Source organism: Equus caballus, chromosome 10 (assembly GCF_041296265.1).
Source record: "Equus caballus isolate H_3958 breed thoroughbred chromosome 10, TB-T2T, whole genome shotgun sequence".
NCBI lineage: Eukaryota > Metazoa > Chordata > Mammalia > Perissodactyla > Equidae > Equus > Equus caballus.
In genome coordinates, this window is record NC_091693.1 from 2,277,691 (window position 1) to 2,303,318 (window position 25,628).

General features: G+C 49.5%; 1 protein-coding gene across 18 annotated transcripts in view; it reads left to right on the plus strand.

The window, feature by feature from the left end:
• Window positions 1-25,628, plus strand: part of ZNF536 (zinc finger protein 536) — a 420,879-nt gene that overhangs the window by 394,382 nt on the left and 869 nt on the right. For 8 of the 18 annotated variants that reach the window (XM_023649470.2, XM_070222842.1, XM_023649465.2 and 5 more), the window contains one exon: window positions 22,287-25,100. In XM_023649470.2, coding sequence (XP_023505238.1) covers window positions 22,287-22,531 — 245 coding nt within the window. In that variant the 3' untranslated portion in view covers window positions 22,532-25,100. Of the gene's footprint in view, window positions 1-22,286; window positions 25,101-25,628 lie in introns of those variants that run through there. The other 10 variants (XM_070222856.1, XM_023649466.2, XM_070222838.1 and 7 more) reach the window with 4 other exon arrangements.

The following is a 25,628-nucleotide window of genomic DNA, read 5'->3' on the forward strand; positions in this document are numbered from 1 at the left end:
AAGACACGCTACATGAGCATTTGCGTGAGGCCATCTGTATCCTTACAAAGAACTCAGGGGGCCGGGGGAGAACGCGCGGGGACTCGGGCCACGCCCGGGGCAGGGCTGGCGGCGGGCGAAGGCCAGGGGAAGTTTCTCCCCTCGGAGGGATCCTTAATTCCCCAGGTCCAGGAAGGGGCCTGGCAACTTCCTCCTGCGCCCTCCCGGTTTGTTTCTCCGCTGTGCCTCGCTCCCGACGGCTCATTGCCCTCCTCGCATTACTCATCCTCGGAGTTCTGCGGCGCTCGGCTCGGCGCTGTCTCCAGCCAGCTCCCTCTGCAGCGGAGCCTCCCTACGGCGCCCAGGAACCCCCCGCCCCCCACCCCGCCTTTTTTGGAAAGGGCCAACTCTTTTTTTTTCCTGAAGGTGGCAGTGGAAGAAAAAACATGACTCCCTTTGAAGATTTAGGAATTTTATTACAAAACAGATGGAGCAGCGAGCGTCCCCGTTGTCCCCGTGTGCCCAGGAGCGCTGACAATGGAAGCCACAGCCCCACAAAGTGGCGTCCAGCTGGGGCCGGGCGGCCTCCCCTGGCAGCCGGGCACCGTCGCGCACCGACCGGCCCAGCGCTAAGTGACCGCCGCCGCGGCCAGCCTCCTCGCTCTCCCCTCTTAGTCCCTTACCAAGATAATTGAGGATCATAATGCTGGGGAAGGAGCCAGCGGCTCCCGCGGGCTGTCAGGTATCTGCTCCTGTCTTCATGTCATCCGTCAGCATTGAGCTCCTCTGTCATCTCTCCTCAGCCTTCAGCGTCGCGCTCTCTCATCGTGTTCATTATCTCGGCTCAGACCAACCCTCCCCCCGCTCCCCCCATCCAGTAAATGCATCTTTGTGCAACTCTCAGTCTCCGATTATGAATCGATGATCATGTGGTATAAGAGAGATAGATGGCTTTTAGCTCCATCTTGTCTCCCCTAATTGTAAAATATTAGTTACATTACACTGTGTCTTTTGATTAATGGAACTTATTTGGAGTAGCCTATCCGAGCCCTCCCCCTTCTAAAGTCCTCCACTGACTTTTGAGAATTGAGTGATTTCACTTAAAGCAGACAAATAGGCCCTTCAGCGAGGAGATGGTGAGGCTGTGATACTGTGGGCAAGACAGGCTGCACACACCGGGTGTGTGTTCCGGGAGAGGCTTCCTCGGGCAGGGCGAGCACGGCTGCTGCTACCCGCCTGCCCAGGGAACGGCTGCCCTTCTGCATTCCGCCCCCTTTTTGGCAAGCCAAGCCCATCTCGCTGACTTGCAAAACAGGATGTGAAACAAAATCGAATTAAAATTAAATAAATTGCAGCTTGCCGCATTCCCATATTCAGCTTGCAAGAAGCCGGTCAAATCCGAACTTGGATGAATTTGGGCTCTGGCTGTGCCGCCTCCCTGCTCCGTGGCTGGGCAGGGCGTCAAAGGAGGTTCTGCCGCCCACGTCTGAGACCGGGGGATGTTTGTCCTTTAATGCAGAATTCATCTTATTTGGCGCTATCTACTTAAATATGTCTGTTGATAAAGTCCCTGCCATGTGAAAGGGAAGTCGGTGTCTAAATCCCTTATTATAAATAATCGCCGTCTCTCTTTCCGTGTAAATTCAAGGACATGCTCACTTTCAACCTATCTGCTCAATTAAAAAAGGTCTATTTACTGTCCATGTGTATAATGTCTATATCTTGGGGAAATAGGAAGACTGACTTCATAAACAAATCAAACTCTCAAGAAAAGGCCCCACGGATTAGGAGTTCTAGAATGCATTTCGATAGGGCACTTTCAGGACACATGCTGTATAAAATGTATGCAAATATTTATACCTGTTTTTGTAGGATATGCTTAGTAGTTTATTCTGACCTTTAGATTTTTATTTTTACTTTTATTTGCATGATTCTTGTAGACACCGACTATTACGTATTTTCTGGGGATATGCTATTTCATTTAATGTGCTAGGGGCTGAAGATTGATTTTACTATGTGTATAGGAAGCTGGTAATGTTTGACGTTATTTGTTTTTTTTAAGAGCATAACAATGTGGTTATGGCTGCCAGGAAAAGTGGAGGCAGCAACACGGCCATGCCTGAGTCTGGAATTCGTGCTGAGGATGAGACGCCCAGAAACATGTAGTGTGAGGACCGGAGGGCTAAGCCCACGCACTCTGGCTTGCCCCCAGCTCCCCGCTCCAGCCCGCACGGGGCGCCTGGCACGGGTCTGGAGGACCCGTGTCCACGTCTGCTCTGGACTCATAACTCAGGTGCCCTCCTATCTGCTGAGCCTAAATTTGGGATTTTATTTTTTCCTTTTTAAGTGTGTTTTGGTCCTTGCTTTGGGGAAAGTGTATGCTTGAGAACTCTTTGTTCTGAGTTTCAAGGGACTTTTTTAAATGTCAGCTGACTTTGGGCTGTTGTGTGTAATAAACCTCCTTAGAGCTTAAGATGCACTTTCCCCAAATTTCATCAGCAGCATCACTCACTTGGTTATGTACATCCATCATATTTTGAGAGTATGTTATAGAATATTCTTACTACAGCATGAGAATGCATATTGACAATTGTTGGCACTTTTATATATTCCACGATACACATTTATCTGTTATGGATCCATAATACCAAATGTGTAGTAAAAAGCTATATCAAAAGGCAGTTATCCTGCGTGCATAAAATACCCTCCTCGGTAGCTTTAATTCTCTCACCACCGCTTCTGAAACTGCCACTCGATCCTGATGGACTTCAGTATTTCATTTAAGTAAAGTATGTGCCTGAGAGGGGGCAACGGTGTTTCTAAGGCCGGTGGCAGTTCTGGCTCTTGTGTAGGGGAAGCCCTGCGTTGGGGCCAAGATCAGCCCACAAGATGCTGCACATAGCCCTGGCTGTCCCGCTCCTGATCCCTCTGCCGGAGGTGTGTCATCCTGGGGGACGGGTTGGAGAGATGGCAGGCAGCACCTTCAGGGACCTGGCCTCTGCCGAGCAGTAGCAGCTGACGCTTATGGTCATAAGCCATAGGCAACATGGACACGCTCCTCGCCAGGCTGTGCTAAACTCTTGATGTGCGTTGCCCTTTGGACCCTGGCCCTCTATGGGAGCAGAGTGCCAGTGTTAGCCCCTTGGACAGATGAAGAGGCTGCAGAGAGATGCTGAGAGCTTGCGCAGGGTCATGCTGGAGTTAGGACCACCTGCCTCCAAAACCGGGGGTCTTCTTGTTCCTTGAACGTGTCTGTGTGTGTTTGGAGTAAGTTCCGCCGTTAACCGAATGCTTCCTATCATCCCGTTATTTTGAAGATCCAGTGAGATGACGGTTCACGTACAACAGCTGACACATAGTAAGAGCTGAAATGACAAAAACATATCTGTGTTTGAGGGGGGTGGTGGTGTGGGGGAGAAGCTCACCCCACTCACACAGAAACCCTTTCTCTCGGGGAGACCCGTATTTCTGCTATCCCTTCTCAGTTTTCTAAATCATTTTGGGAGAGGAGGGAGTCTGGAGGTTCAGTCATTCGGGTCACCTTTCGGGTTGGTTGTGGCTGTAGTTGTGACAAGATGGTTGTCAGCCAGGAAAGAAAAATTAGGGGATTTCCTCTAAGAAGAAGACAGCCCGGGCCTTGGGGAGGTGCGTGGATGGGACGCGTGTTTGGAGCGACCAGCAGGCAGTGGGGTCACTGGGCGGTGTGCGACCTCCTGAGACGCCCCCCCACATGCCATGTGGACTAATGCCTGCGGAAGCTCTCAGTCAATTACTCAGCATCACACACGAGTAAGAGCAGAGATGGTGGTGACGGCGAAGATAAAGAGGAAAAACAGGCACACGTGCTTGTTACTTGGGGCTGCGAGGAACAGAATTAGGTTTTGTTGCTAGATACCAGAAAGTGAAAATTTCAATGTGGCTTGTCGTTTGGCATTGTGTTTTAAAAAATAAAATAAACATCTGGTTGTTTGAATGCAAGTGCGAGTCCCATGCTTCCTTCCCCGCGCCCCCTAATTCCAGCCAAGCTGTGTGTGTAAACATGGTCTTAATTGATATCAGGTTAGGGGAGTCTGGAAAACAAGCTACAGTTCAGAACGCTGGATGGACGTCTCGAGACCTCTCCAGAAATCCAACCAGAGGTGTTTATTTGTCGACCACCTACTGTGTGCACAGCTTTGTCAGAGATCTGTTGGGAACAAATACCAATGAAACTGGGCCACTGTCTTGGAGGAGTCCGGCTTGGGAGAGTCTCCCCTGCAGGGCCCAGCGCGGGCCGAGTCCAGGAGGGGAGATGGGGGCTCCAGGGAGGAAGGACAGAAAGGGACTGGAATCCGGGAAGTGAAGCTCGAGATGAATTTGGTAGTGAAGCTCATTCAGTCTGCAGTCAGCTCCAGTCTCTCTCTGTATAGTGACCTGGCTATTTAGAGACCCAGGAAAGAAATGCCTCAATCTGCAAAGCAAGGGTTTGTTGGGTTGTTTGTTAATAATCACGTACAGTATTCCATTGGGTTCTTCGGCACTGAGCGGCTGCCTCTCCAATCTTCTCCTTAACGGAGGACCTTGGGGTTCTTTGGTGGTTCAGGGAAGAGGGAGCTGGAGCCAGACCACTTGATTTCAGACACCAGCTGCCCCGCTTGCCGCTTCCCGGGGGCACGTTACTGACTGTCTGCGCACCTTGGTCTCCCCACTTGTAACGGGGAGGACTACTGGGAGGCTGCGTGAGGAATAAGTGAGATGCTATTGTAAAGGGGCGAAGAGTGTCTGATGAAAAATGCACCCACTACAAACAAAAACCTTATCTTTTCTTTTGGCGATGCTTGATCCCGCTTTCCCTTCCATTTTAGTAAATTACTGTAGAAGGAATTTTGTAGCACGAGTAAAGATACTGGCTAATTATTATGAGTAGTCTATGGCCCGGGGGTCAGTGAGGCTGCTTCTGAGAGTCTGAGCCAGGACAGGTAAGCACGTGCCTGGGGAGCAGAGGCCTCAGGCGGGAGGGAGACCCATGTGCGCGTAGTCCAAACGCCTCCCCAGCACAATCTAGAATATCTCCCCAAACACATCAGCCAGAGGACCAGTCTGCTGAACAGGCAGAGGTGATCAGCATCTCTCTGTACTAAGAGTGGGGTCTGCTCAGGAGGCCCCCTCCCACTCCCTCATTGCTCCGCCCCCCCAAACACTGCCAAAGGAGATAGACTTTGCATCTGGGCCAGTTGTCCCCAAATGTCAGTGGCTGGGGTGGGGTGAGCCTATTCCTGCCCGGATCCCAGGCCATGTGTAACAGAAAGATCCTGATAATAAAAATCTACTTGTCACCGAGACATTCCTCAACTGTTAGCAATCAATTTGGGGGTGGGGGTGAGGGGGGTGGGAAATACCAAAGGACATCAAAGAGGGTCTCCCTCTCAGACTCTGCCCTGTTTCAAGGCTTCGTAATTTAGGAAGGTTGTGCGCTAAATAATTTGTGAGCCTCCAAACACGCAGGTGATTGTCTGTGGACAGATGGTGTGTGGCGTTTGATCGCTTTTCCTTCTGTGGGTCCTCATGTGTGGGACTGATGTGCATTGTGAAGTCTTTGTCTCCTTGCTAAAATCTCTAATCTAAAACAGGCAATCAGGCACAGAGGCAGGGCTTCAGAAGGCATAATCAGAGTTTGAAAAGCAAAGGGAGGGGGAAAGCCAGAAATGCAACTGCAGTTATGAGGCAGACGTGTTTGCAGAGGATGCGAGAGGTTAGAGGGGTGTTCAAAGTGGCCAAATGAAAGGGATTCCGAGCACAGAGGGAGAGGACGAGCCGGGCTGCTGAGGCGGCAAGCACGGGCGCTGGCTGGCAGCACTCCCCAGGCCGCGCCCCCCACCTTCCCTCTGAGCCGGGGTCTTTGTCTCGGCAGGCGGCCGCGCCGGGCCTGGGAGGCCCCATCTTGGAGCAGCGGCCGCCCTTGCGAGTTAAATCATGTTGATATACAGGAAGGAAATGAAATAGACGAAGTCGCTCCTCTTTTCTTCCTACGGATTTTTCTTTTTTATTCTGAAGATAGAATTACTGTTTGTAAGCATCTGAAAGTCATTAGAGGCCCTGCAGTCTGTCAGGTGCCGACGCAAGAAACTGCTGAAACCCTACGGGTGCCTGCGCCGAGGGCTGGGGACTTGTCATGTGCTGATGAGCAGTTATAATAATATATGAGCAAATCACAAGCATTCTGCAAATTAATCAAATTTTTTTCCCCTTCTCCCTTGTCTCTGGGAGAGTGGCTTTGCAGGCAGACGTAGGTGAAACAGTTTTACCCACAGATGGTCGCTCTGGCATCAGATGGAATTTATATAACAGTAATTCTGATTTCCTGCCAAAGTAGCAGAGAACACACCAGGGAGATTGTAGAAGGCGAGTCATGTGGTTTTGCTGAGGTTGTTGTGGGAAGTTTAAGGGGGGAAATCTCAAATTTTCCTCTTTGCCTTTACTGTTTTTGCCTGAAGGGCCAGAAACGGAACGCCATTCTGCCATGGGCGAAATCCGTCATATCTTTTCTTGTGACTCGTGCTGAAAGAGTGCTTCGCAGCTGTTGGAACTGCTGGCGGTGACAGAGCCCCACGACTCCTGATCCTCGCTCGCTCCTTACAAGATTGAAAGGGGAGCGGGTTCAGAAGGTGGTCGCACAACAAGCCGGAAAGGGGCAGGGCCGACTCCGCGCGCCCGCCCGCCCGCTCCCCCGTGGCATTGCTAAACCGACAAGGGCTTTTCTTTTCAAGTGTTTTATTAAATGAGGAGTCTAACAACCCTCACTTTAATTACACACGGGCTCCATTTATAATTCCTCTGGATTTATTCAAGTAGTTGAAAACGATGGTGCTGGTGATTAAACCGATCATCTTAGTTTAGCAGCTCAAAACCTGGGCGCGTGCTGGTGTGTAAGTGTGTGCGCGGCGTGGTGTGCTGGTGTGAGCCTGCCTCCCGGGAAGGCCTCCCTGTGCTCTGACGCCCCTCCCCCGCCCCCTGCCCAAACTGCCCTCTCCCTTTAGAACCCACGTCTTTGATGGGATGGAGAGGTACCCGAGTTGATACTCCGGGGGCCACACTTTGAGGGACTGGTTCTCACCACAAGGTGTCTTTCCCCTGCCGAGGAGAAAATGATACCAAGATGGCGTGTAGACTGCATTATGCAACAAAGTCCTGCTGCTGTGGGGCTTTTTTTTTTTTTCCTAATGTAAAGCCCTGCCCATTTGTTTTGGTTTACGTGACTACAGAGAAATAAGTGGGTTAGACGGAAACTTTAGCATGCTTCATTGCAGCTGGGTGCCGACATCTGTCATTCCTCAGCCATATTCTGGATCATGCCAGCAAGAGAAAGCAAAGTCTGACACCTTTGATTTTAGAGGGAGCCTTTCATAGGGGGAAAAAAAGAGAAGAAAGGAGTAGCATTTCCTTTGTGACTTCATAAGAAAAGCCACCTTTCTTCTATGCTTTATTTATTTTATTTTATTTTTGGCATGTGGCACTCGGGGAGAGCCGAATGTTGAAAAGTTTATGCTTCCATCTCTCCTTTTTACTTTGTAATTTTCCATTGTTCACGGTACAATTTTGTTGAATTGGGCATGATAAAAAGTAGCTATTTAAAATATATCCAGCGTGCCCATCAATATGGACATACTGGGGGTATACACTGTGGGTATGGATTGTGGGTGTCTGATTCCTTTATGAAAAGAGAGATGTGTGATTCTCTCACACACAAACTCACATTAATATAACACAAAAGCACTGAAATTTGATGGAATGTGACTGTTCCCGCTACACTGTTTTTGGTGAGACGTCCTGCAACCCGTACGAGCCCCCCAGAAATGTGCTCGTATTTTTATGAAGGATGTGCCTGGGTCGTGAATTACCCACAGGTGACCTGGATGCCTGCTTTTGGTGACTGGATGTCTGTTTACTTCCCGTGGCGTGCATTGGGGCTTTTGTCAGTTCGCTCCCTCCCCCTGCGTCTTTTCTAGGGTGGCACAGCGCACAGCACCCCCTTGGCACACGCCAAGTTACAATATTGGCCCTTCTCCCGTATTTAAATTGCACAATAAAACAGAAACTACAATGAAGGGCTGATGTGTTCATTTTAAGCGACACAATGGAAACAGGAGACTACTGAACCGGCAGAGACCACCCACTTGTTTATTTTACTGGGTGTGTATAGGAATGCAACTCATCTGCCGACTGAAAACCACACGATGACCTCACCCAGTGTCCTGGCCCCACCCAGAGGAGGTGAGGCCCTGGTTGTTGGACACTGGTAGGACAAAGCAGACTGAGAACTCCAAGGCCACCAGTGCCAGGCAGTGATGCCAGGGGTGAAGTGGGCTAATGGGCAAATGGGCGCCAGGCTGAGGGGCCACCAGGACCCAGCTCTGAAAGTGTCTGCATCAGGGAAGATCTTGCCAGGCCTTCCGACTTTCCAAGATAAACTGGAAATCTATGTCTTTACATGAAATCTCTTTGTTTTGAAACATTGGCAATACCTTAATTCTTTTTTTTTAAATAGCACTGGGGACAAAAAAATAACTATGTGTGTGCCTTCAGCTTGTGCCCTCTGCGGAGCAGACGCATGTGTGTCTGGAGCAGTGATGGCATCATGCAGCTGCCCAGCCGGCCCCGTGGGCTTCCAGGCTGGTGCTCCGTCAGCTTGGGCGGCACCATCCCAGCACCCCAGGAAGTGGCAGGGCCGGGCAGAGAGGGTGGGGAGGAGCAGGTGTGGTTCATGGAGCTGTGACTGGGAGACTGAGCTCCCCTGCAGGCAGCAAAGGAAAGTGCAAAGCCAACCAGCGACCCAGCCTGCGCCCCAAACTGGCCGAGCCCTTGTGTGCCCTGCATGAACATGGAGAACGGAGAAGGAGGGTGGCGGCCGGCACTGCAGTTCCCAAGGGGTCTCAGATGCACAGAGCACTTGGATGTTCCTGGTGAGAAACCAGCAGGGCGGGGCGGGGCCTTCCGGGTGTGGACGCGTGCGGGGAGGGCTCTGCAGGTGCACCTGTTGGGAGCTGGCACTGAGGAAGGACCCAAGCAGGGAGGAGGGAAGCAAGGTCGGGATGTGTCCTCACAGGACCAGAAGCTGAGACAAGCCTGTTCAAGGTCGGGGCTGCCTACCCCAGGGTGTTCCCAGGGTCCCCTGAGGGCAAGAACATGCGGCTGGGCAGAGGGGTCCCTCACCCGCCCAAGCCCTTCCTCAGCAGCTGCTGGAGGGGGACAACTCCCACCCTGTCCTTACCCAGCTCCTCCTATGTGCAGAGTTTCCAGCTTCTTAGTAAGGGAAGCCTGCCAAGCCCCTGTCACAGGAAGCCATCAGCGGACAGAGCCTGGCAGAACACGGTTAGGGCCTAATTGTGCGGCGTCTTTGATGAGTGCCCGTGAGGCTCTGCGGGCTGGGTCCTGAAAAGGCTTCAAGGAAGAGTCGGGATTTGGCGGGTCTGACTGGAAGCAGATTTGGGGTCTGGAGGTGGACAAATTCCTGGTGGAGATGGCAATGAGTATTAGGTAAGAGGAGGTTGCAAGTTGGAAAGCCAGGCCAAGGAGACAAGATGCTGTGGTAGGAAATAGGGAGCCATCAAAGACTAGAGAGCAGGAGTGGGCATGAGTACCAACGAGATCGGGGGCTGGCTTGGTGCAATGGCATGTCTGCTGCCTTTTGTCCTTCTGGTGTCCCCCTACCCCCAGAGTCCTCGCTGTTCTGAGGTGGGCTGTTGACCCCGTGGGCCTGGTGGTGCCCAGAGGTGGGTTCATATGGAGCAGGGCTGGCTCTTACTGCTTCTGCTAATCTCCTTATGTCCCTCCCACCCATCTCGTTGCCACAGGAACTTTACTGTATTTAGCCCAATATTCCTAGGAGGGAAGATATGGATATTAAAGGTGTGCTGATGAGGTGCTGGCTGCACTAGCTAATTTTAGAGCCCCTCCCATTTTTGCCATCTCTTGAATACCACCTCAATAATTTCACTTGATATTTTATTAACAACTTAAAAAACCAACTCTAGCTTTATTGTAGCTGCTGTTATCCAACTTTCATTCATGAGTTTTTCTCTAAGGCTGTTAACCTAAAAAGTGGTCAGCTTGGTTCCATCTGAGATCCACTCCAGCCCGTAGTGTTCCAGGCACGCCCTCCCCTGGAAATGTCAGGAGAAAGAAGAGAGTCTCAGGAGGGGCAAGGTTTGCTGTGTGACGTTGGGTGAGCTGCCAGCCCCTCTGTTTGCTGGCCCCCGCCTTGCACTGAGGGCAGTATCCTCTCTCTTTGGCCTCTCCTAGCATTTCTTTCAGGATTAAATGCGCTCACCCAGAGACAAACACTGGGTATTGTTAGAGCATTATTATATTACACATCTAAAAATCTCCAAAAAAGGAAAGTAAGTTCATCGACCCTTTGAAGGTTATTTAATGATAAACATAAATGCTTTCATAAAATCCGGGGGATGATTTAAGATCCGAATCAATAGCTGCCTGTGTATGCAGGCCGGTGGGCGCTGTGGGCGGGCTGGCCTGACCACCCTGGCACGCCGCTGGCTCGCTGAGCACCTAGGCAGCCTGGGGCAAACAAATAAGCACCATTTCAGGCAAAATCCGCGTGGCACGGGCCAGAGGTGGGAATGAAGTGCTGAGGAAGGGACCATCGTGAGGCCGGGGGAAGGAAGGGCCACCCTCCTGAGGCTGGTCCTTCTGGGGTCCTGGACTGCGAGGTGAGGTGGGTAGGGGCTGAGCTGGGAGGATCCGGGAGACCCCAGACCCCCGGCCAAACGCTCTTCTCTGCAGACACCTCCTGGAATCCAGGCTGCTCTTCCCAGCTTTCACACTAACTGAACTTGAACCTGCGCTGCAGGGCGGCAGTGAGGCGCCGTGGGCTGAGCCCCGGCTGCAGGCTCAGAGGGAGATGCTGCAAAGCTGGGGTCTACTTTTCTCCAGCTTCGTGGCCCTGGACAAATTTGGAGCCCGTGGGGCCTTGGCATCCTCGGCTGGCAGGTGGAGACGCTAACACGATGCTTTAGCATGGTCAGAGGAATCCGAATGCACACAGATCACCTAACCCAAGGCTGCCACATGTAGGCTCTTAGTAGACGGAGTATTTTAATACTCGTAACCCCGTCCCGCAGACGCTTATTTAACTCTTCCCATGTGCTGAGCATTTCGTAGGCCTTGTCTCACCTAATCCTCACAACCACCCTATTAGTGAGCTATTATTGTTATGCCCATTTTACAGATGAAATCACTGAGACTCGGGAAGGTTAAATAGCTGGCCCCAGAGCATGCAGCCCGTAAGGGGCTTGAATTCCCACGTCTGACTCAGAGCCTGCACCCTCCACCACTGTGCCCGAAGAACACAGAGGCGGCCTCCTGGTGGAGCTGCGGTTATTACTCAGGCCTCCCAGTGCTGCCCCCTAACCTTGGGCACAGGCCCGCCATGGCATTGATGGGCCCACCCCCCAGGGGAAGTTTCAGCGTCACCTGTTTGGCTCCATGACACCGGGGCCACACTCTTACTGTGGTCGTCTCCTGAGCTGGGGGGTTGTGCCGTCATTGTCCACTGAAAATCAACCAAATTCACTTTTTAAGAAACTTTGTAAATAAAATTTTAATTTTAATATGGATTTAGAATTATAAAAATGTTGTGTAGATAGTACAGAGGATTCTCATATATCTCACACCATGTTCCCCTGTTATTAACATCTCCCATTGGCAGGGGACATTTGTTACAATTAATGGCCCACTACTGATATACTATTATTAAGTAAAGTCTGTATTTTATTCAGATTTCCTTAGTCTTTACCTAACGTGCTTCTTCTGTGCCAGGATGGAATCCAGGACACAGTGTCACATCGAGTTGTCCTGTCTCCTGAGGCTCCTCTTGGCCCTGGCAGTTCTGTCTTCCCTTGTTTTTTGATGACCTTCACAGTTTGGGGAGTGTTTTGTAGGACGTCCCTCAATTAGGGTTTCCCACGGTTAAAGTTGGGTTGTGGGTTTTGGGGAGGAAGACACAGAGAGAAGTGCCTTCTCATCTCGTCAAATCAGGGGACGTGCTGTCACCCTGACCTTGGTCACCTGGCTGAGGTCGTGTTGCCAGGTGTCTGCCTTGCCCCTCTGGTCCCCCTTTCTACTCTGTGCTCTTGTGCCGGAAGTCACCGTGCAGCTGCGTAGAGGAGTAGGAGGTCGGCTCCCCTCCTCCCGTGGGGGGGCATCTGCATAAACAGTTTGGAATGCGCGGGGCATTTATCTTGCCTTCTCCACGGACTTATTGATTCAATCATTTAGTTATGTCAGTATGACTTGTGGCTGCTTATTTTATACTTTGCTTTATAATCCAATACTATGTCACTTACTTTACTGTCGAAATGTTCCGGCTCTGGCCGCTGGGGGCCCTTTCACGTGGCTCTGCCTTATTTGGACATACCTCCATCAATGTGTGGTTTTTCGATCATTCCTTACCTTCTGGCACCAGGTGCTCCAGGATCATCTTGTGCATTTCTTGCTCCAGCCCTAGAATCTGGCATTTCTCCAGGGAGCCCTGGTTCCTTTTTCGGAGAAGGGTATTAGAAATCAAGTTCTGGGTGCTCAGTGGGCTTGTGGCCACTGGGATGTCGTGGGTTCTCGGCCCTCTCAGCTGAGAGAAGAAGGAAATATATGTGTGTTTACTAACCCCTGCATATACTCATCTCTGTTACATATATTAAGCTAAACATGAGTTCACACTGATGTCTCCAATCCATCACCACATGGATCAAAATTCACTTTTAAAATAGTAAAATATTTTTTGGTAGTGTTTTAAATTAAAACCCAAATCACAGGAAATTTAAAACCTAAAATTATTTATACTAAGGATATTCCAAAGTGTTTTAGCATCTTTGATTAGATGGATGAATATTTTTTTGAAAACTGAAAACATAAATTATGTACCTGATTAGAACCATTCTTGCCTATTTGGAATTAGGGAAATTAAAAAAATACATATAATGTGTGCAACTCAGAGAGAGGCTCTTTCTGTCAGTGCAACATATGTTTATGTCTATTCTCACTCATCTCATGGCCCTTGCTGAGCCTGTCGCACTTGGAGGAGGATGGCAGGGGCCCTGGGGCTCCCAGTTGGCAGCTTCAGGGACAGAGCAGCAGACGCTCAGAGGAAGCAGCAGGTGAGGACCGAGTAGAAACCAGACCACTGCCCTGAAGCTCCGCCCGGCTCCTGCGTCTGCTGGTCCCGCCGCGGTCAGCGGACTGCTGCCGGCCAGGCAGGCTTCACCTCTGGGGTGAGTCTCTAGCATACGCAGTTGGCCCTTTAGGTGGAGCCATTTTCTTACCTACCAGCACGCATTTGGCAAATGTCCTTCGTTTCAGGGAATCCAAAGGGCTCTAGCTGGGTGCAATGGGAGGCGTGCTGCTAGGGAGCTCTCCTGGTACCTCTCAGAGCTGGCTCTTCACAAGCCTCAGAGCCCTGTGCGTGTGAGCCTCTGAGGGCTGCTTCTCGCCACTTCATCACTTTGTCCCTTCTAGAAAACAGCTCCATGAAATGTGGCTGCAGGAGACCTTTTTAGGGTACCTTAGAAATACTCCATACCTGTGCTCCAAATAGGCTATTCCAGAATGGAAAATGGGAGTGTTTCCAGGTGGGCCAGCTGTGGGCTGCGAGCCCGGGAGCCCTCCACAGCACCGCTGGTCATCAGGTTCTCACCCTGACAGCCAGGATCCCCCCACACCCTCCTGCCTTCTCAGGGGTCTACACTGCCGAGGGTACAAGTGGGCTGTGGCCAGGCTGATCCAGAAGTCACGGCAGCAAGGTGCCTCTTCCTTTCCCCACAGGGTGTCTTTTCCCATTTATTTCACTGACCACAAAAGGCCCCAGTGGGCCTGATCTGGAAGCTGGCCCTGGTCTGAGAGACGGCTCGGCAGTGTGGGGACACGGGTTGGCTGTGTCACCGTGTCTCCCTGGGACAGGGATGCCACTGTCCACCGTGTACATCCACGGCCTCTGCTGGACCCTCCTCCTTGTGTTGACCACAAATCATGGACCGTGATTCTGGGGACTGTTTCTCTCCATTCTAGGATGTCTCTGCTCCAACGTCCAGAGTTGTGCCTCCACCGCCACGGACAGGCCCTGCCTCTGGCAAAACTGCACACGTGTCTCTCCTCAAGAGTGTTCTTTCTCTCGAGGGACAATTTTGGGCTCCCCCTGCCCGAACTATCTTTTGATTGGAAGCTGGAGCCTTGCACAAAGCAGTTGGATGTCCTCCCCTCACGAACCCTGGACCCCCTCCTCCCACGTGGGTCTCCAGTAGTGTAACTCTTGAAGGTGGTCTTGAGACTGGTGGCCAGTCATTGAGTCATGTATCGGGTGGGCGTTGTGTCAGCGTGCAGCATTAATGCCCTTCCCGCCCTCATGGTGCTGAAAGTATCGCATTATTCCAACAGCAGTCTGCTCCAGGTAATGCATGCAGCAGGTGCTCAATGCGTGCTCATGGAAGTGGGCTGGGTTCCAGGAGTTTGGGATGGGAGTTTGGACAGAGAGCTTACAAGCCTGTGGCTCAGTGCCAGGCTGTGATGGGGGTCTTGAGGCCACAGTGGTGCCTGTGTCCCAAATGGGCGTGGCATGTGACACGTGTGCAATATCACGCACACATACACCCTTCCCTGGTATTTAGGGCCTCCCTCCTGGGGCATCTGGGTGCTGATCAAAGACACCCCTTTGTGGAGACTCTTCTGACAGGCAGTTTGCAGGGAGTGACAGAGCGAGGGGAGAGATGAGCATCTGCTTGGAGACCACCCTGAGGCTGAATTCCTGATCAGAAACCAGCTGGCTGTGTGCCCTGACTTTGGACGGTCATTTAGTCTCCCCGGGCTCACTTTTCATATCTGTAAAATGGGAAGAGATGCCTCTACGATGTGTCCCTTCCAGGGACGGTGGGGACAATGGAGGCAGTTGGGTCAATGTGCTCAGGTGAGCGGCTGTCAGAACGTCTCCTCGCCGCCCCAGGACTGAACTCCAGGGGTTGGTCACCTCCGCGCCCGCCCCGCTCCTACCCGCCGCCCCACGCCGGAAGAGAAGCCACAGTTGGAAGAGTCTGGGAGCCCCACAGACGCAGCCGCACATCTTCCCTGAAAGCCGCTGCCCACAAGTGTGGAGCGGTTATTAATGGATGGCCCCCCAAGGGCAGGCGGTCTCCACTCCCTCTCAGGGGCAGGAAGGAGCAGATCTTTCCATCGCAACAAGTAAGAAAAATATCTCGTCTCCCCACTTTTGTTATAAACAATGTACGACTTGCTTTCTCCTTACTCCTCTTGACCCTCCACACTGTATACATATTTATATATTATTCATAGTGGATTAAAAATGAATGTGCTCTTTACCACGGCTCTACGGCGCAGTGACAATACAAATTAACGTATGATGTACTTACTTTTCGCATGGCAGTGATGGGAAATGTTGATGGCCTCAAAGTGAGAGGTAGGAAGAGGGGAATGGAGTTGGGGGGGTGGGGGCGGGGTGGCCCATCTGGCTGCGCTGTCAGGGCTCAGGGCCCTGGCTGCAGACGGGATTGGGGCTGTCTGGGCAGCTGCCTTGCTGGAAAGCCCTCCCACGTCCCTTTGTCCACAGAATGAGTCCAGTCTCCCCAGTGGGTCCTGAGAGCCTGGCCTCTGCCCAGCTTCCCCACCAAGCTTCACCTCCACCACGCGGACCTGCTCCTAGGCCCCTACGCCAACCCCAGGCTTCCTGACCCTGTGCCTGGGGTCAGGCATGTCCCTTTGTCTGGAGTAGCATTCCTCTCCCTTCTCCTGGCTGCCTCTCTCATCCCCTCTTCCTTCCATCCTTCTATCCATCCATCCATCCTTTTGCTTGATAAATACTTGATGGATATCTGTGATGTGCCAAGCACTGTGCCGGATGGTGAGAAACCATAATAAAAAACCCCAAACCCAAAGCCTCGCAGCCCCTGCATGTGGAGCTGATAGTCAGTCTAGAGGGGAAGACAGATATGATTGTTTATTTGTTCAGCTACTGTTGTTGGAAGCTCTATTGCAGAAGAGAAGAGTTTGCTGAGATGTGCCTCGTGGCCATCGTGGTGAGTCTGGGGTCTTCAGGGAGGGCTTCCCGAGACTGAGGCCGCTGTGCTAAAGGCTGTGATTAAGGTAATTAGACGATGTAGAGGAAAGGAGCATCCCAGGATGAAGGAAGAAGAAAGGATTGAGCAAAGGCCCTGTGGCAGGAAAGAGTAGGAAGCATTTGGAGAACAGAGTTTGGTGTGGCCAGAGGGCAGAAACTCTGGGGCTTTGAGGGCGAGGAGGGTGCAAGGATGCTCGGGGGCTCATATTCCGCCCAGCTGAGCTCTGGGAACCCCCATCACCTCTACCGTCTCACAAACCGCGTTCCCGCAAAGTGCTGTTTCGGCCCAGCCCCTCACCAGAACAGAGCCTTCTAGACAGGGAGATCCTTCCTGCGCAGGCCTGACCCACAGCCGTCCCAACCACCTTTACCGCTCTGCACCCAACTGAAATGCGGCTGTTCACAACTTGCTCCCTTGGACTTTGAAGTTCTCCGAGTTTCCCAAAACCCCGTTCAAAGACAAACACATAGATAAGGAGGGCAGAGTGGTGGTCGACAGAGGGGAAGGGGGTGCAGGGGAGGGGAGAGGGCGAAAGGGGCAAAGGGCCATATGTGTGGTGATGGAGGGAAACCAGACTATCGGTGGTGAAAACGGTGCAGTCTATACAGAAGCTGAAATATAATGGGGGACACCTGAAATTTGCACAATGCTATAAACCAATCTCAATAAAACAATAAAAAAAGAAGGCTAACGCCCCGAGGAGAGACGGTATGTTGCTCTTTAATCAGACCACCTGAGGTCGGCAGGCTCGCACATAAGGGCAGGTGAAGCTCTTACTGCATCAGCACTTTCCACGAAGAACAAAGCACAGCCTTCTCGACCGGCTCAGGTAAGCAACGAGATGACAACGTGAAAACAGCAACAGTGACAATGACAAACAGCTGCCATCTTAGACTTCTTGATCTCAGGTGAGCCTCACAACATTCCTAGGGTACAGGCATTAGTGTTATTCCCCCGTTTTCAAGGTGTGCAAACTGAAGCCTGGAGACATCAAGTGCCTTCCTCAAGGTCAGGCAGAGCACACTGAACTGTGGGTGTTGAGGAGCCTCCAGACCTCACGAAGGGTGGAAGCTGTGCTTTGAACCCAGCTCCTGGAAGATCTATCCTGCCTACTGCGGCAGGAAGCCCCCGAGAGCAGAGCAAAGCTGCCGAATCCGGAGAACGCTGGGTCTTCACAGTGGCGGCCAAAGGCCCCCTGGCGTGTGGTGCTTCTCAGCGGACTTAAACTCAAGAGAGGCTGTGGTGTTGATGCTCTTCTCTAAGGGGACTGACGGGCTGGGCGTCCTTCTTATCTTAAATTCAGCCACTGTGAAAGTCCGTTGGACTCAACTCCAGCTTAAAGCTTTTTCTGCTTCTTGGAACTTGATGGACATTAGCATCTTCACTGCCACCTCTAGAGCCAGGGGAATTGCGGACTCCATCTCCAGTCTACCGAGGTGGCACAGGCAGCCAGGCTGGGCTTTGGTTTCATTAAAACTGGATGGATGGAAGTTTGCAGAGTTTACAGCCCACCAGGTGGCTCCCGTGTCACCCTGAGGGCTGCACTGGCTTCTCCTCTGAGGATGGGATGGCTTGCCCTGGAGGTCTGATTTCCTCTGAGCCCCACCTCCACCTCCGCAGGAAAGGCAGCAAGCTCCCAGCGGATGTCCACGGCCCCTCTTGTTGCCTCTGCCTTCAGGCGGGTCCCTTCTTCAGTCACTGTATTTGAACAGTGCGGTGACGTAGGCAGCGGAGCGCGCAGCTCCGGGCTTTGTTCCGAAGCCCTGGCTTATGTTCTCCGACCAAAGGCTGACAGATCTCGGCATCCCTGTGCTTGTGCCAATACCAGGGCCTTCACGTGGACAAACGGTGTAGAGAAACTTGAAACTTTTCCTGTAGGTTTAGCTGAACTCAGAAATGTCTCACGTCCGAAAGTGCTTTGCATAACAACAGCTTTCTGTCTGGGAGTGAATGTCTCCATCAGCAAAGGATCAACCAGCCACTGAAATTTGACTCTTGGCGGACACAATGCCTTCTTCTGGACCCACCAGAGCTCCTCACAACCCCCTTCCTTCAGGGCGGACCCCTCACTTCTTCAAAGAACTTTCTTCTACATCAGTTTCATGGGGACCTTTCAACAAACCACTCAGAAGGGGATGTGTGTCTATCCTCTAGAAACACAATGTAATCATGGTTCTCAGAAGGATTTTGGAGAATTAGGGGATCTGAGTAATTTGTTTTAAAGTCAAACTGTCCAGATTCGCTGTATCTTAACTTTCTCATCTGTAAAACGGGGCAGATACCACTCCTTGCCAAAGTGCCATAGAGCTCAAATATGAGGACCAACATACAAAAACACCTGTGAAAAAGCACGGAACGTAGGTTTTGGGGATGGTCAGGCACTACCATTATTACCTACGATGCTTCTACTTGTAAGGTGTATCACAAGATCAGGATTTATGATGATTCCAATATTAGATAGACTTCCTTCTGCAAATGTGCACACGCACAGCCTTATATACGTTTACATACAGATTTCCATCTCACCTAAGTCAAAGTGAAAACTAATTCAATACTAATATTTTGACCACAGAAGTATCCAAATATTCCAGAATTATTGCATCTTTAACTCTACTGAAAAATAGACATTCAGATATGACCATAGGATAAAATACTGATTAACATTTTAGAATCAATTGGTAGGAAAAATGTACTAAGTCCTTCTATGCCAAGTTGGCCAATTCAAAAAGGCTTTTACTGTGAATAAAGGTGATATTTGAGGTTCTCCATTTGGTTTCCCAAGATGCACGTTACATGGCTCCCATGGTGATGCGATTTGCAGAGAGGGTGGCTTCCAAAGGTTGTAGCACAGAATTCACACAGAAATGTATCTGACAGACGGGTAAACACAGTGGAAGAATGGAAGACTCCTGGGGACCTGGAGTAGATTTATTAAGTACACCACAGTTTGGAAATTTTGCATCATAGTTCTGCAGGCCTTTTTGGATGATGATGATGGTGCCTAGAGTTTTGGTTTTATTTTTTATTTTAATTTATTTATTATTTGGGGTTCTTAACTCCAAAGGCTGTCAGCCCATGGTGATAGTCTCCCTCAGGACTTTATCGCCATGTCTTAGATAAGTTGGTGAGTCACCCCAGGTTTGTCTGAGCTCCAGCAATTATGATAGTGGCCATCCCTGGGTGGGAACCCAGAAAACACCATCCGTTTCTGAGAAGCTTGGGACAAAACTTTAAAAATGTTTTCCTAGGCTTCCTGGTGTCTCAGCTCTTCTCCTTGGGTTCTTTGGATGAGCTTCAGCTGGCTCGTATGCCTCCAGATACAAATTTGGGCCCTCCTTTCTCCTTCCTGCTCAATAGCTGCCCGTTCAGAGTACCTGGAATCCTCTCACAGTGGGCCCTGGGTGTAGCTTGGTGTCCTCAGGGATGACAACTTTCTTAGTTGGAGGGCTGAGTCTTGGGGTTCTGCTTGAAACTCACTGATGCCCAGCTGAGTGCTGACTTAGTTTCACTATTATGGTGGGGAAAGTGGGCATGGCTTTCCCTATCCCACTGCCACTGATTCGCACCCTAATTCTTCCCTTCAGTCCATGTGCTAACTCCAATGTGATGAAGAACAGGGCCATTGACATTCTTTGTAAAAATCCTATCCATGTTAGAAATATGAGTCTCAGTTCTCTTTCCCCACCAACCTAGGGCCTTCCCAGGGTCATCTGTGGGAGAGGTGACCAGGCCCTGAGGGTGGTACTGGGTCCCAGCAGGAGGGCAGGAGGGGCATGGCACTGGTGAACTTTCTCTTACCTGATATCAGGGTCCAGGCCCTTCCTGCTGACTGTTTGTGCTCTTCCCGCTGTGGTAGGCTGTGCTGAAGGGCCAATAGCAAGCGGGTTTTTTTTGGGTTTCATTTGTTCTTAACTCCAAAGTCTATAGATTTGCAAATTGGCTTTTGCAAGTGGTAAAGTGGATCAAATTCAGCCTTGTATTAGGTTCAACAGTAGAAACAAAAGAAGCAGAAACTCTATCCCAAAATTTATAATTCCTTCAAAAAACAGGCAAGGTGAAGCAGTAAGATAATAATTCAGTTCCAGAAACAGTTCCTGCCTGCCTGCTCTGTGCCAGGTAGTGGGCCTGGCACCCGAGATACTAAGATGGCCATGCTTCCTGCCTAAAGAACTCACAGCCAGTCAGGGGGACCCATACACACACAGCATCCCACAGAGCAGGCATCCCATCTGTGGAGCCCTAGAAGAAGGTTTGGGCCTGCAGAGAACGGACGCAGCATTTCAGGGGGAGAGTAGCACCACAAGGGTGTGGACCTTGCTGTGACCCTGGAGGGTCTGGAGACTGGAGACCCTGCAGAATGGAGCCTTTCTGCAGAGACCATCTAATGGTTTGGTTTCGTGTGGGCAAAGGGACATGCTCCAGAGGACACTGGAGAAGTGGCTGGAACGGAGCTACGAAGGTCCTGATTATTCCTTAGGGGTAGGCAGCCATCAAGGATTTTGGGGCAAGGAGATCACAGCTGAGCTTCTGCTTCAGGAGCTCACTCTGGTATGCCTGGGGAGGCCGGGCTGGAGGTGGGGAAACAGGAAGTGTGAAGCCCTCCTGCAGGCCGCCACTTTCATAGTCTAGGCAAGAGTTGGTACACCCTGGGCCAGGCTCTGAGGGAGGCATTGTAGAGAGAAAGATTCAACAGGTAGAATGGACTCATCCTGGAGACCAACCGGCTAGGAGGGAAGAAGGAGAGAGCGAACTCCCCACGCCCGCTGAGAAAGCAGCAAGAATCCAGCCCCCGTGCAGTTTGGTGGGAAGCGTGCTGCAGCTCCAAACGTCTGGTTGGCCTCCAGCTTCTCAGGAACAAGACTGTTTTGCTAAGTAGATACCCAGGACTTCTGCTATTACTGCTTTAAAAAAGTGCTGAATCTGCTCTTTGCATGTTTTCTGGGGCAAATGGTTGGGCCCATTTATTTACTTGTTTATTTTTCTGAGCAAATGAAACCCAGGCCTGGGCCTTGACCTTTCGGGGGCTGGGTGGGACGGCACTCAGGAGCTTCCAGGAATGGCACATCAACAGCTTCCCAGCAGCGGGAGAGTGCAATTGTTCCATTATAACTTCCCAAACCAGATGCGGCCGGTTCCTCAAGATGGCCGAAACGTGTGCACGCCTGCTGAGCCTCCGAACAGGGAAATCAAGCGTGGGCAGTTCGCTGGATTTTTGCAAGAATTCATCTTCTGTTCTGGCTTAGAGCCTTTCTAGAAAAGTTTGATTTCAAGGGACACTGTTCAAAATTTAACTTCTTTAAAACTGCGTTGGCTGGCCTTGATTATCGGAATGTCCTGGTTCCTGCCCGCTATCTTCCATGGCCTCCTCTTGAAACTCTGAGGTTCCAGCTTAGCACGTCCAGCTTTGCCCAAAAACAAGCCCTCCTCATCCCACCCCCAAAACACCCTCCCTTGTCAAGCTTGGTTTGCTTATCGGTAAAGAGTTAGTGGGGGGATAAGAAACTGGACCGACTTTGTGTTGAGACCTCAGAATGCCAGATGGACGGATTCAGGCATTTTTTGTAGTGAGCTGGGGTCCACACAGTCCAGCCCAGGGGTCGGAGCCATCGACTGTCTGTTTTTGTACAGCCTGGGAGCTCAGAATGGTTTTTCCATTTTGAAATGGCTGAAAAAAAAAAAAAAACCCAAGCAAGCATAATATTTCATCTCACATGAAATTATATGAAATTCAAATTTCAGTGTCTATAAAAAACGTTTTGAATTTTATCAATAAAAACTCGGAAATTTGTTTCCTCTCTTGTCATGTAAGTACCTACATAATATCTTTGATTTCGCCTCTCAGTCTGCAAACCTAAAATATTCATTAACTTTTTGTAGAAAAAGTTGTAGGTGTCGGGCACTTTCTCTTCCGTCATCTAGCGAGTCTGAATTGAAAACTCTGCTTAGGATGGAAAGATCTTTTAAATCCCTGTTCAAGTTATTATTCGGTAACTGATTACTTAACCAAGTGACTTATTATTTGTCCAAAAGAAAGATATGTTGGCTACTTTTCTATCCATGGCTATTTGATTTTTGCAAAGTAATAATAATCATAATATTGATGATGTTGGTAATAATGATGATGATTCTTGGAGCACTGGGCGCTGGGGGCGGGTGTAAACAGCAGAGCTGACAGACCGCTCTTTGTGCCCACAGGTCACAGGCCTTTCCAGTGCCGCTACTGCCCCTACAGTGCCTCTCAGAAGGGGAACCTGAAGACGCACGTCCTCTGCGTCCATCGCATGCCTTTTGACAACAGCCAGTATCCCGACCGCAGGTTCAAGCGCTCCAGAGTCGACGCGGAGGCCTCTGGGAATTTCGAAGACCCCACAGCTGTCAAAGCGGGGAGCTCAGCGGAGCTCACGCAGGAGGGCTGCAAGGCCCAGGAGGAGCGCAACTGAGCAACCGACCTGTATATTGCAATATTCTTTTACACAGTTTTAAGATTATGCATCTGGTATAAGAGTTTGCTAACTGCATTCCAAGGGGGGGAAAATCATGTACAATCCCCCCCTCAACTAGTGTATAGAACATTTAAAAAATTTAAAAAGATATCTATATATATATTAAAAAAAATTCCCCAGCCCTTGAAAATGGCTGCTAAACTGTTACCCGGCAACAAGTACTTCCAAACAATGCAGGTGGGAGGAAAGTGATTTCAGAAATGCCTGGTGTCCTCTGAGCTTGAGAGAGCTGGGGGCCCTTCCAACCCGAAAGTCCCAAAATCATGCTCTTAACTGAAAAACGATACCATCTAAATGATTTAGTGTTGCCTTGAAGATGGAGGGGCTGTGTTTTCATTGTTGAAAACACCTCTATAATCTGACACCGGCTGCTGTCATTTGCCTAGCACCTTAATGAGACGTGTTGGGAGGCAGCCGCGGTGCCAGTCAGGCGGGAGCGGTCACTGCAGAGAAAATCAATTCGCGTGGTGTCGTCACCGCACTCCCGGAGCAAGCGGAGACCGGCCGCGAGCCCGGCCGCCGGCGCTGCGCAGGACTGCCATCTTAATGTGCGTTTTTAAAAAACACACAGCCAAATGAATCAATGGTCGGGAAGTGTCTGCAGACAAATGTCCATTGCAGGTTTGATGAGTAATTCCTTTTTTTAGATCAAATTGCAGTATTGAAGGAAATGCTTTTTTCTTGGTCTTTTTTTAAAAATTTTTTGATGACAAAGAACGTTGCTCACAAAAAAAAATTTAGGGGTGCATTATATAAAATGTTTAGAAAAACTAGCCAACCCTATCCACAGAAGGTGCTGGTGAGAAATTTATGTAATAATAGAAAGATTGTTGTTTATTATGATTTTTAAAATTTTACTTGAATGAAGGCTGCTCCGGTCCTTATGATCAGATTTTTCTCATGTGTTAGTTTTTATAAGTGTCACAGACGTGAAGCGAGATTTTCTTCTCGGGCAAGCTCTTAGGAGATAGCTTGTATTAAAAGATGAATCTAAACATCCTGCTCTCAACCGCTAATGAAGAAAACTGTTTGAGTTAAATGTCTGTTTTTGTAAAACAAATGTGTTCTATATTTTTGTAGATTTTAGATTTTATACTGATTGGGTACTCCAAATTGATCAAGTTCTGCACCACCCAGAGGGAGATTTTGAGGGCCAATAATGAAACACTTGACTCATTTTTTTTAAAAAAAAAAGATTTAAGAAGACTGGTGAAGGGTTTATTCTTGAATCTGCTAGAATGGCGTAAAAATTCAGCCTCTTGACATACTTCCTTTGAGTGACACGAAATTGGTGCTGTTGCTTGTGATGGTAGAGAGTATTGAAGTATCAACTTCTTCTAAAACGAAATCATTCAGACTTTAGGAAAAAAGAGTCGATATTTCCTTGCAGGCTGGGAGCACAGAATAAAACCCCAGGGCCTTAAAAACTTCAGCTCTGCCTACAGCAGTTTACGAAACTACTAAACTGCAATCAATGTAAATAAAATGCTTCGCTATCCTGAGACCAGAAGGAATCTCAGGCTAATAAGGAATCCGGTTTGCATATGCTGTCGGGCGGGTGTCATCTCCCCGAGGTTTCCGAGTGAATGAGGTCGCTGCGCAACGTGGACCCATCTGGCATAGAGCAAGCTGCTTTCTTGTTTTTCTAGAATAGTTCTCACTGCCTTACTTAAATCGAGTTGATAAACTTAATGCAACTGTTTCTATGATCCTAGAGAAAGGACTGAGATATTGAAAAGTTTCTGACTGTAGTAAGCTTTAGGATTCTAACTGCACTACTGTGTTTGGTGACTGTGCCAGTCGCTTGCTTTCTGTGTGTTTGCCCCGCCTTTGGTATCTTAGCAAAGAAAAATACAAAAAAAGCAGAAAAAAAAAGTAAAAAGAAAAAAGAGGAAAAAAAGCAGAAAAAAAAAAAAAATGAGAGCCACATCCCATTTCTAGCACTTTGGGAGCTCTTTCAGTATTCTTTTGTGTCTTCTGAGCGTCGTCAGATGCGACAGGCAATAATTCTGTTTGTGACACTGGGAACATCCCCTCTTCTTTGTGACGTGTGTGTTGCTTCCACTCTGTCCAGTGGTACCGTCCTTGTTTCCCCCTCTGACACAGGCCTTCTCTCCAGAACATTTGTAACTTGTAATACAAACAAGTGACAGCCGCAGTGATGCAGTGTCAGTTTCTGAATGTCATCAGGTTCTCATATCTAAACATGTCAAGTTCTTTCCCTGTAACTTCTGTAGTCTGTGATGCTGGTCATAATACTGTCTCCATTCCTACACAAAGAAAAAAGTCTATCTTGGAGGAAATCTGAGATCAATAGAGTAGAGGATTTTGTTGCTATGCTTGTAACAAGTAGAAAACTTTGTATTTAAAGTTTATTCTTGGTCATTATTTATTATTATAATACATCAGTTGACAGAACTTTATTCTGGTATAGAAAGTATTAAAAGTTGTTTTTTCAGCAATGACTGTTTTCTTTCTGCTGTTAGAATAAAATGTCTTTGAAGCAGTCCAGTTTTATCCGGTGTTTTACGCAATAAAACCTCTACCTCTGGAAAAAAAGAAAACATCTTTTCCTATTCGCTTATGTTTACTAGGAAGAGTAAAGCATATTTTTGCAGCTTTGTCAGGCTTTGGTAAGACTTGGTCGGATCCCGCTTATAAAAAACAAGCCCCACAGTATTCTGGGCGGACGGTCCCCACAGCCGTGCGGGTTTTTGAGTGCCATGAATCTCTATGCAGTATAAACAGTGTCAGAGTGTGTGTGTGTGTGTGTGTGTATGCACACCCGTGGGCATGTGTGAACGACGTTTCTTTAAGGCTTGCAGACATTGGTCTCAGGAAGGTAAAACCCATGGAAATACTCATGCTCTTCCTATCACAGTAACCATCTCAGACTCTTAAAGCACTGGGATCTATTGTTCCCCTTTACTGATGGAAAGTTTTTTAAAAAAATCATTAAATGCAAGGAAGTCTGCCTCCAAATTATCAGAGGGTAATCTGAATTCTTCCTCTGGAAGGAAAGAAGAGGAACAAA